This window comes from Phodopus roborovskii, unplaced genomic scaffold (genome assembly GCF_943737965.1).
Source record: "Phodopus roborovskii unplaced genomic scaffold, PHOROB, whole genome shotgun sequence".
Lineage (NCBI taxonomy): Eukaryota > Metazoa > Chordata > Mammalia > Rodentia > Cricetidae > Phodopus > Phodopus roborovskii.
The window spans coordinates 31032501-31044608 of NW_026126482.1; the positions used below are offsets into that span (position 1 = coordinate 31032501).

At 41.9% G+C, this 12108-nt stretch overlaps 1 protein-coding gene across 1 annotated transcript in view; it reads left to right on the forward strand.

Moving 5' to 3' along the window:
• Cdkal1 (CDK5 regulatory subunit associated protein 1 like 1) overlaps window positions 1–12108 on the forward strand; it is a 541752-nt gene that overhangs the window by 508376 nt on the left and 21268 nt on the right. Inside the window, exons 14-15 of the mRNA XM_051194503.1 lie at window positions 4311–4394; window positions 7143–7307. Of these exons, the coding sequence (XP_051050460.1) occupies window positions 4311–4394; window positions 7143–7307 (249 nt within the window). The remainder of the gene's footprint in view (window positions 1–4310; window positions 4395–7142; window positions 7308–12108) is intronic.

Here is a 12108-nt window from a genome sequence, read left to right on the forward strand (position 1 = left end):
CCATATAATATGGCAAATCTGTAAGGTCTTTATTGTTCCCAAAGCCAAGTACTTCTTGGAAAGTCCTCAACTCCTATAGCTTCAGGGTGACGTAAGGAGTCAGGTCTCTTCATGGTGGTGGTTGATATCCAGTCCAAGTCTTCATTCATAAAAATCACCAAGGGGAACCTCACTAGTTCTTACGCCTTTGCAGATAGGGATGGATTGCAGCAGTTCGGAACAGTGCCCAGCTGTCTCCCACAATCTTTTGTTCAGTATCCTCTGGGAATTTTGTTCTAATCCTCTGGTAAGAGACATAGTGGTGACCAAGGTCCATGGCTGAAAAGGTGTTTGCTATTGTCCATTTCCACATGTTACAGTCCTGAGCCTCTGGCAAATGACAGTAAAAGGCTCATCTAAAGTGATTCTCTGATTGATCACAATCCCAGCTGCCTACCTAAATGTACAAAGTTTTTCTTGTTGTTTGCTTTTGTTTTACTGTATACCTGTATTTTACTGCCAGCATTTTTATCTCCATATGAAATAAAACAACCGGCCACACAAATTACAACATTGTAGCATAGAGAAACAGCAAATAGCTCCCACCTTCAGTGTTCATAGTGTTAACGCTAGATGAAGTATAATTGCAGATTACCTTGAGAACCATCGACAGCTACTTATTCCTAAGTCATAAGCAACTCACACTGTGAGCTGTGTGTAAATATCCCAGCTTTCTCCACAAGAATTAACACCCATGAAACCTACTATTCACCAGTCTTTTTTGATAAATGGGATTCTAGAAGCTCATCATAGAAATTGGAGGAATTTTCCTTGGGGGTATATTTAGATTGTCTTTAAAGAGATATATTATAGAAGTGTGCATTGCTTTTCAGGGAGTAAGATTTGTCTTGTTTTTTTTTTTTTTTTTTAAAAAAGAATTATCAAAGACCTCACAGCCTTTGGCTAAGGAGACTGCATTTTGAATAGGGCGGTAAGCTAGATGGCACACTGGGGTGTACTTAGGTATTGGCAATGTAAGAGGGAGTAGGGAGTTTACTCTGTTCTTTTTTTTTTTTAATTGTTAGGTGGTCTGCTCAGTGCAGCTGTGTTTATGGTCCCTAAATGATAACTGCCTGAACACAGTGACAAGTCCCTACAAATGAGAATAGGACTTTCTGGGGGGGGGGGATCATCCTGCCAGTATGGGGTGTATTTACCAAATAGCAACAGCAAAAGCAATTCCAGGAGGCTTTACAGCTGGTTTGAGGGAGCAGAAATTTTTGACAAGGTTGAGTTTTGTTTTTTTAAGTAATTGATCCCTTAAATGATACATTTCACAGTGGAATAAACTTGGAAATGACAATTGGGAGGGAGCATAGTCACATTTCTTTAACCATTATTTGACTGATTTAACTTACGATCATTAAAAATGGCTGCATAATTTGGTAACACAGACCCATTGGTTGGTTGCTTTTAAAATGCATTTTCATTATGTCTTTGAGACTTTCATAGAGTTTACTTTGTCATATTCATCCTATATTTCTCTAACTCCACAGTGATCTACCCTCTTCCCCACCCTTTCCTAGCTTATGTCCTCTCTTGTTTAATTACCCACTGATTCCAGTTTATGTGACCCACTGGAGCATGCTCAACCTGCCAGGGACTACACTCTTAAGGAAAATTAACTCTCCCTTCTCCATGATGAATCAACTACCAGTAGCTGCTCAGAGTTGGGGGTCGAGAACCCTTCCCTGCTCTGTGCTAGAATGCTAAGCAGCCTGACCCCGTACCAGTCCTGTGCCGACAACTGCAATCGCTATTGCAGGTCAGCATTCTTGTAATGTCCAGAAGACAACAGAATAATAGTTGTTGATTCACCTCTGGGGGGGGGCTGTGAGTGCCCCAAACCATGGATTCTTGATCAAATTAACAATAACAGGCAAATGTTTCCTCCTGTAGAAAGGGCTATAAATCCCATTGGGGGGGTAGGGAAGAGATTACTTCCATAACATGTGTGCCACTATTACACCCATATCTTGCTATCCCTATTATTCTAGTTCACAGCTGAGCAATACTGTGGATGACTTTTATCTCCTGGCTGCCTATACAGCACCTTCTAATACTGTGAAAGCTAAGTGGCAGAGAAGAAGCTTCCTATTCAGTACCAACTTGTTTTCTCCATGTCCTGTGACCAAAGTGTGTGGTGTCTTTAGCAATAGGGTCTTACCATCAAGTTCAAATACAGGCAATGGCCTGTATTGTTTTGGGAGCTTCCAGGACATCTCTCAAGGGGAAGTATCCCACACCTGTCACTGGGTTTTATTTGGCATACTATGGCTTTTAGGGGTATCTTAGAGTTTCCATTGTGCTGATGAAACATCGTGGTCACAAACAGCTTGAGGAGGAAAGGCTTTATTTCATTGTACAATTTGTAAGTTCATCATCTATGGAAGTCAGGCAATAACTCAAGGCAGGAAGGAACTGACACAGAGGCTGTGGAGGATGCTGCTCACTGGCTTGCTTTCCATGGTTTGCTCAGCCTGCTTCTCTTGCTTGTTTGTTTTTCAAGACAGGTTCTCTCTGTGTAGCTTTGTAGACCAGGCAGGCCTCACACTCATAGGGAGCCACCTTCCTCTGCCTCTCTGGTGCTGGGATTAAAGGCATGAGCCACCATGCCTGGCTCAGCCTGCTTTGTATACACTCAGGACCACCTGACCAGAAGTGCCAACCACCCACAGTACGGTAAGCCTGCCCACACCAGTCATTAAACAGGAAAATGCCCCCCCCCCAGGCTTTTCCACAAACTAGTCTGGTGAGGGCACTTTCTCAACTGAAGTTCCTTCTTGGCAAGTGACTCTAGCTTGTGTCAAGTTGGCAAAAAACGATGCAGCATAAGAAGGAACATTGTCCTCTGTGTAGAGTAATTCCAATTAAACTCTTTTATATAAGTGTGTATGTGTGTGTGTGTAGCTTATAAATATATACTGTTTTTCCAAACTTCTTTTAGTATTAGTCATCCTTCTCCCTTTGCCCTCCCCTCCCATCCCTCCTTATACCTAAACGTTCCTGCCCTTACCCCCACTTCACATCATCTGTGTTCTACCATCCTCTTTAAGGTCCTTCTCCTCCACCCTCTACCAATGCCTCCTCTGGCTTTCTGGATTTTACATATTCTCTAGAGTAAACACACATTTGAAGACCGCCTGTGAGTGGAACATGTAACATTTGTCTTTCTGGGTCTGATATTGATTACCTCACTCCGTTATATGTCTTCTAGTTCCATTCATTGATCAGAAAATTTCATAATTTCATGTTTACTCTTAAAAACAAAAACAGTGATATGGAATGGAGTTGTAGCTACAATGAAACGACACTTGCCCACAACAGAGAAAAATATAAGTGACAAGTAAATACATATGCAAATTAGTGATAATTTCAGATTTGTGTGGAACATGTAGAAGACTTAGATGTAAAGGCCTAACTAATTTTGTTTCTTTAAATTATATGTATGTTTTAAATTAGTGTGTGTGTGTGTGGGTCTGTCTGTCTGTCTGTCTGTCTGTCTGTCTGTCTGTCTGTCTGTGAGGAAGGGGATATGTGTACATGAGTAAGTCCAGGTGCCCCTGGAGCCAGAAAAGGAACTCAGATCCCCAGGAAGTGGAGTTACAGGCAGCTGCAAGCCATCCAATATGGGTGCTGAACTCAAATGTTGGTTTTCTGGAGGAGCTGTGTGCACACTTAATCACTGAAGAATCTTTGCAGCCCTAATGACTAGGTTCTGATGCATTTTCTTTAGTGTTATATCCCTCATAACTCAAATTAATGTTTATTACTATTCTCCCATATTGCCAAAATATTTCCCTGCATTTGGATTAGAAGCAGCTTGTCCTGGCTTGTTTTGCGAGTTTGTTGCAAGAAACAAAGTGATATTTAGATCATGGTGTATTTTAGGAATTTTTTTTTTTTAATCTTTCTTGTGTGGAAGGAAGAAATCTGATCAAGTTGTTTCCTAGTCATATAAAAACTGAGTTTGTGCTGTGGTGATTTTGCATTCCTGCATAGTTAATGTTTTTCAAGAGATTTGAATGAGTTATGCACAGTGTTGTCTGTTAAACAACTGACCATCTGCAGCCTACTTTAAATGCAAGCAGCTATGGTCCAGGACACTATATGGGCTGATAGTTATTTTTGAATTTTTTTTTTTTCAAAACAGAATTTCTCTGTGTAGCCCTGGCTGTCCTGGAACTCACTCTGTATACCAGGCTGGCCTCGAACTCACAGGTATTTTGGGATTCTTGCTTCTTTACCCTTGTCTTTTCTTCTCCCCACAGATTGGTGAAAGACAACAAGTGCTGGTAACAGAAGAATCTTTTGATTCTAAGTTTTATGTTGCACATAATCGATTCTACGAGCAGGTAAGAATCATTTGTATTCATTTCTTAACACAAATTTAGTTCTAAAAGTTTAAGCAACAGGGACATTTAAGAAGAAAGTACTGAATCAAGCAAGAGGTCAGGCTAGTTGGGGCCAGGCTAGCTGGGCAGTTTATCTCTGAGATATATATATATATATATATATATATATATATATATATATTACAAGACACACACACACACACACACACACACACACACACACATATATATATATATATATATATATTTTTTTTTTTTTTTTTTTTTTTGGTCAGTTACCAAGTGTATTTTGGGCCACACAAGTCCAAGACAGGGCAGCCTTGGGCTTCTGGCCATTGGGAACTGAGCAGCTAACACAAAGTGAGTAGAGATGGGCCCTGACTGGAAGGCAGGTGAGAGTAAATGTACATCAGCAGGAGCTGCAGGTTCCCTTTCACTTGTAGGTGAGGAAGACTGCCAAGGGCACCCCTGCTTCTAAAACCCTCCAAGGGAAGTTGCTTCACCCTCACAAGCCCTCCTTGGTGGTTCATAGGGCTGAGTGGAGTTCAAATAGGGCTTTTTCCTGCTGTTCCAAGCTTTTTTTTTTTTTTTTTTTTTCCTTCAAAATAGAAATCTTAAAAAATGTAGAAAAAACGAAATTAGACCAAAAATACCCACGGAGTAAACAAACAGCCACTAGAGGGATCAGCACCTGGGGTTCACTCCCCACCCTCCAAGGTGGGGGGGATGTCAGATGTGACTTACAGAGTGCCTCCCTGGATGGACCAACGAGGACAACGGGAAATGTGTCCTAGGAGACACTCAGAGTGGCGTGGGATGGCCACAGATGGTTCTGAGCCGTATTAATTTTCCTTAATGTCGATGGTATTTCCTATCCGTCTGTTCTTTCTCATCAGATGAGAAGTGGGTTTATTTTCTCTCTCTCTTTCTCTCTCTCTCTGGGTCATGACTAGAATTGGAATTTGGGGATTATTAAGTACTATGTGGGCACTTTAGATAAGGCTGGGCAAGGGAAACCATGACTGGAGTTATGGTGGGACCTCTCAGAGCCCAAGTAGACACACTTGTTGGGTACAGAGAAGGCTGCAGCTGAGAAAGGAGATCCTGTACCTCGGCTTTAAGCTAAGCCTCTTCCTGTCTCCATCTCAGGAAGAGCCATTCTCCTGTGCAGGCCAGCCCTCTGCTCAGCCTCAGGGAGGACCCCATGTATTTTGGTTGCCTCCTCCCTCTCCTTTCCCCTTGCCATCTGGGTTTCTGCCTCAGCAGGGAACCTTTCCCCCTTCATTTAAAAGGCAATGGCATGCCTCATTAGCTCTTTCCTCCAGTGTAAGGCAGTTGGGCTTTTTCCAATTATTAAAACCCGAGGGGGGGAAAACCAAGAAACACTGAGCCCTTCATTCAGGTCAAGGCAGCAGATCAAGAAGGCATATATTCCCCAGGAATAGCACCAAAATTTCTAGACATAGTTTGGGCTAGGGATTTTCTAACTTTATAAAAATGAATTTAAAAGGGCCTAATACTAATGCTCTTTTAGTTGGCCTGTTTGCCATGAGTCAGCCACCCGCCAGGTGACCTTTTTCCTACCCTTTGATGAAGCCATGTGTGTAGTGATCATAAAAACTGACCTCAGAAAAACCAACACCCAGTGTGGCAACTGCCGGACCCTCCCTGACCTTTCCTGACCCATGCCCCCTTTTCTGTCTCTAGAGCTAAGCCTTTCAAAGCATAACTTTTATTTCTAAATAAGATTGCATCAACATATCAAAGGATTATTGGTTTAGCACTGGTCTATTTATGTTGGACCCTGACTTGAAGAGGTTGGTTAGTGAATAGCTACAGTACTAAAGCAGAGGTGTCAGGGATAGAATGCATACAAATTACCTGTAGGTTCCCAATAAGAGGAGACATTCGTTGAGGCAAACATGGACCACTGTCAGTCTATCAGAAACAGCCATTTGACAGTTTCCTGTGAGCCAGCTAAAGTGGCTTTCAGAGTGGCTGCTTCTGTGCAGAGATTGGCTCATGAGACTAACAAACACATTTCTTTTCAAACAATGAAAGGCATGAAAGGCAGCCGTTAGCCAGAACAGTCATTTAGGCAAACACCAGTGTGCTGTCCCACTGAAAGAATTGCTTCCAAATGTCCTTCTTCTTGCCCTCTTGTGCACACGCATGCACACACGCGCGCGCACACACACACACACACAACACACGCATGCACACACACACACACACAAGGCCTTCATTTGAAGCACCTACTAAACTATTTTCCTGACAGCTAAATTAGAAATGATTGAATCTGTTCTCTTCCTTGTGCAGGACAGGCAAGGCAGACTATCAAAGGCCAGTGCAGAAGTGGCTGGCTGGCTGTTGGAAATTTCACAGGCTTCCTGCCGCTGTGCTTCAGGACAGCTGGCATCTGGTGTTGGAGGCCCTGTGTCTGCAGGCCCTTGGCTTCTCCCAGAGAAGCCTTGCCTCTCTCCTGGGCTCCAAATCCTTGAGCAGCCAGGAGATAGAGCACTCTGTAATGGTAACCCAGAACAGAACCTTTGCGGACATTTGAATAAAGTGAGGACTTAGTTGCTGGTAGCATATCATTTTTCATTCTTCACTGTGATAAACACTGTGCTACTGTAAGAAGTTAATGGTGGGGAGAGTGGTGGGAGCAAGGACCCTTCCGATGACATTGTTCTATTGTAAAATACAGCTGGCACTAAAATCTTTCCATTTCTGAACATTTGTTTTCAGGTTTTAGTGCCAAAGAACCCTGAATTCATGGGGAAAATGGTTGAAGTAGACATTTATGAATCAGGAAAACACTTTTTGAAAGGACAGCCAGTATCAGACACCAAAATCTACACGCCATCCATCAGCAAGCCGCTGGCCAAGGGAGAAGTGTCGGGTTTGACAAAGGTAAGTCAAACGTTCTTTCCCTCCACACTGCCAATGACCTGGCAGCTTGCAGAGTACAGTGACCCTGGGCCATAAGTCTGTGATCACATATAGTCCCCTTTTGAAGGACACAGAGGCTCTGCCCTTTTCTGACAGGCAGAGATCTAGAGGTGCAGCTGTGCGTTTGCTGATGTAGCCTTTTGCTCCTCTACCCATAAAGGGAGTAACCTGCTTCCTTTTTCAGGCCAGAGCAGAAGGCAGAAAGCAGTTTTTCACAGGTAAGAGATTCAACACCAAGGGTGAACAGACCCAGCATGTTTCTGTACCATAGCTCCTGGAGGGAGGGGGTTGAGAACCTGATGTTCCCCTGCTGACAAAGCTGTTTGTAGCACAGTTAAAGCCTACAGGGGAACAGACACTAAAGCTGTGGCACACATGTGGTGTGCTGCCTCTTGCTAGTGTGAGCTGCATATATACTTGAGTCCTGTGGGGTGAAAACTAAACATTTTTTAATGTATAAAAAAATGTAACATGGCCCCTTTTTTTATACCTTGGTAAATATGGCTGTTTGCCAAGCTCTCTCACACATTTCATTGAGCTACAGTTGTAAAAGCTGATGGAGTGTGAAATGAAAATGTGTATCACATTTCTAAGCATCATTTGATGTCCTTTCTTAAACACAATTGTTAAACAACCCCCCCCACAAAAGTATATAGCAATGATTTAACATATGGAAAAAAGATAACTGATACTTATGTGCCCATGCAGTTCCTAGACAATTTCCTCTGTAGCTCTTAGTTCAAATGAATAGTAAAGGCATCCTAATTGAAATAATGGAAGTACAGCTTTGCTTCAGGAACAGTGACAAATGTGTCCTCCACCTCTGTCTTTACTGATGGATGTTGAACTCAAATCCAGTAGGTGTGGCACCTCTTCTGTGCTTGGCTACTGCACAGGAGGGTACCTATACATGGTATCTAGCCCACAGCAAAGGGGCATGGATTAGCATGTGTCAAAACCATGTTAGCTTTCTTCTTTTATGTGCATACACTTTAGTAGTATTATTATCATCACTTTCATTGGTGTGTGTGTGTGTGTGTGTGTGTCTGTGTGTGTGTGTGTGTGTGCATACATGCGCGTGCTCGTGTGTAAGTATGTCAGAGAGCAACTCTGGGGAGTGGGTTTTCTCCTTCCACTGTGAGATCCAGGAATTGATCTCTGGTTGTCAGGGTTGTTCAGCAAATACTTTCATCCACTGAGACATCTCACCGGTATTTTTTTATTTTACTTTCAGACAGGGTCTCATGTACACTTGACTAGCCTTGAACTTGCTTTGTAGCTGAAGATGACTTTGAACTCCTAATCCTTTTGCTTTTACCTCCCAAGCACTAGGATTATAGGGCATATACCACCGTAACCAGTTTGAGGCTACCATCTTGTTAACATTTGAGAAACAAAATCACTGATGTTGATTTGTGGTTTTGGAAGTATTTCAGTTATTGTTTTCATTGTTTGAGATTTTTGTTTGTTTGTTCTTCATCTTATGTTGCCTGGGAGCAACAGTAGTCTGGCATTGGAATTAATTGGCTATATATTTGACTGGATTATATCAGCTTATTCTCTGAATGTTTTTTAAGGAAATTAGGTAACCTATAGTGTGCTTTAAGAGATCATTTTTTCTTTACTTGCCATTCTGGAGCTTGAACTCATGGCCTCATGCACATTGGAAAAACCCTCTATGACTGTGCTATATCTCTAGCCCTATGAAATCAATTTTTAATTGCTGTAATGGAAAGAATTTTACAACAAATGGCAGAAATATTTGAAAGACTCTATCTGGCTTAGTTCTCACATGTGCATCTCTTGTAAGGGCTCAAGCTCTAAAACCTTCTGTTATTACAACATGAACAACAGCCCCTTCTGCTATTCTTGTACACCGTGTGCTTTTGGAAAGTCCAGTCCCACTTCAATTCTAGGAGACCCACTTGCCTCCTCTCCCTTCTCCCAGCTTAGGAAATAGTATTGCCACTAGCCTGCCTTTGCACAGGACAGCTCAGAGGGCCAGGTACGGTGAGTTCATGTGGTTCCTAGCTTCCCTGGGCTTATACAAATGAATTATATTGCATACATGAAACTATAAGTAAGGACTCTGCAGGGGTGGGGGTGTTTAAGAGAAATGTCACACAGTTCTTTCTTGCATTGTTGTTTTTGACTTCCTCTTTTAGTCTTTATCTGTATTTGTCAGTCTGTAAACACATGACCAACATGCCAGGATCAAAAGGCTTTGCTAGTGAACTGCTAAGCCATCTTTCAGGTCATGTTTTACATGTTTAGCCCTGTGTTTTGGGCTTGCTCTGTTCCTTTAATTTATTTAAGGACCTTCTTCATATCACTGGGCTCCCCAAACCATGGTTGTCTCTCATACAACATGGTAATGGAGAGTAGGCCTTCTGTCTCTACTATTCAGTGAATAAGAAAATCTCTTGACAGTAGAGTCAATACTACCACGTGGAAGAACTTGGAATTCCATAAATATTAATAAAATCAAGAATTATTACTTTAAATAATGATTACATTCCCCAGAAAATGATGGAAAGAGGGACTATCATAAATTAGAGTTGCCATCTCTAAGAAATTATATTTCCATGGAAAAGGACAGAGCAAAACCTCTTCTTTTTCTTCTTTTTTGACACACTATGAATTGGACTCAGAGCCTCCTCATATGATGCAAGTTTCTACCATGTAATTCCCACCTTTGTAAATTTTATTTACAAAGCCTCAGAAACTGGGCTTATAGGTTTGTACCATTGAGACAGTTAAAAATGTCAATTCTCCTCTTCTCAGTTTTATTAGAGGTATAGAGGAGGAGGACAGAAAAGCAGGGACACAATTAGTCTGACTATTTTTAGGGAAGATGAGAGTCAAATGCCACCCACAACTTAAGAATTAAGTTGAGAAAGTGTGGTTGATTTAGGAAATGTTATATAATAATTTAAGTGAAGGCGTCTGAGTTCAGAGACGACTGTAAATCAAGTGAAGGTCAGACTGTGACCTTTCTTATAGAACAGCTATGCCAGGGGACTGGACTCCAAAGGTGGGGGAAGGGATGGTGACATATATTCTAAGACGGTAATTCTTCACTGTGGTCCCCATGCTCACAATTATCCCTGAGCTGTGGAAGAACACCAATTCCACCTCTGCCCCTCCCCAGCTTCCCACATCAAAAACTCTGGGAGTGATTCAGTCAGGTATTTTTAGAGATATGAGATTGTTTTGTCTAGTCTTGTTTTTGAGATCAGAACACACTGCATAGTCCATGCTGCTCTGGAATTCACTATGTAACATAGGCTGGCCCCAAACTCACAGCTCTCCTTCCTGTCATACCAGGATTATAGGTGTGAACCATTATAGCAGATACATTATCTATTTTTAATTTTATTTCTATCATAATTCCGTGTGTGTGTGTGTGTGTGTAAAACTTTGCTTATACCGTACCCCCATTATCTTATCCTCTTCCTCCAAATCGCTTCCCTTTCTACTATCATACAGTGCACACATAGGGTAGAGCACCCCTTTGCATTAAATTAGGGTTGCTTGCAGGAGCTTAAGTGGGAAGTATTTATTTGAGAAAGTACAACTTATCAGTGACCACACTGCTGAGGCACATGAGTCTACCTGCCCCCCATGTACCTTAAAAGGAAATGGGACTGCATGAGCCTCTTCCTCATGAAAACATGGCAGGCAAGTCTTGTACAAATAGCTACTTTGAGTTCATCAGTGCAGCATGCCATGTCCAAGAGACAAAATCATAGCCCTCTTCTGCCTTCTCTTCATTAATACTCCTGGGCCTTTGAGGGGATGATAAAGATGTCCTACTTAGGGTTGAGCACTCAACAGTCATTGATTCTCATCACTTTGGCCAGTTGTGAGTCTCTGCATTAACCATCATCCATTGCAAACAGAGGCTGAGAATAGTACTAATCTATGGGTATGAATGTAAATGTTTAGAAGGCAGTTGGATACCACGTTCACTTAGCAAAACAACACCCTCTATGGCTAATGACCTCCCAAGCCATAGGCCTCTGACCAGGTTTACAATATTAGACATGAATTCTTTCCTGCCTCAAATCCAATCATAACTGGTTGGTTACTGCCTCTCAGTAATGCCATTATTGCACCAGTGAGCACATTTTGCCTGGTTGGTTGATAGCTCACAGGGTTCACAGCTAGATAAGACCATTAATGAGTTTTCCCCTTCAGCAGTCTATATAACACCTTCCAGTGCTATGAAAGCTAGCCATCAGGGACAATTCTCCTTAGCCATTTCTCTGGGACCTGAAGCAGAAGTGCATGGTATCTTCAACAGTGGGGTTATATGAACTAGTTCCAATGGGTAATCAAGAGCAATGGCAGTAGTCTGTTTTGTTTGGGAAGTATGTGGATCCTTTCTGATCAACAACTCAGCTCATAGGATAATACGGGTTTAATAGCCCATAGCTTCTATGAGCAGCATTATCCGTCCCTGTGAGGTACTTCCCTTCAGAGTATTTTTATGGTTTTAAATATAATAGCTTACAAAAGATGTAGAAACTACAGATATAAATATAATAGCTTACACCAGATATAGACACTGTAGATATAATATATGTAAATATAAAATATAATAGTTTACCAACAGATATAGAAACTGCAGGTAGACATCAAAAGGGGATAGTGGCATCTACTTGGAATCCCAGCACTCAATACTTTGGTACATGATGCAAGAGGATCACTATAAGTTCAAGGCCAGCATGGGCTGCACAGAGAGATCATGATTCAACAA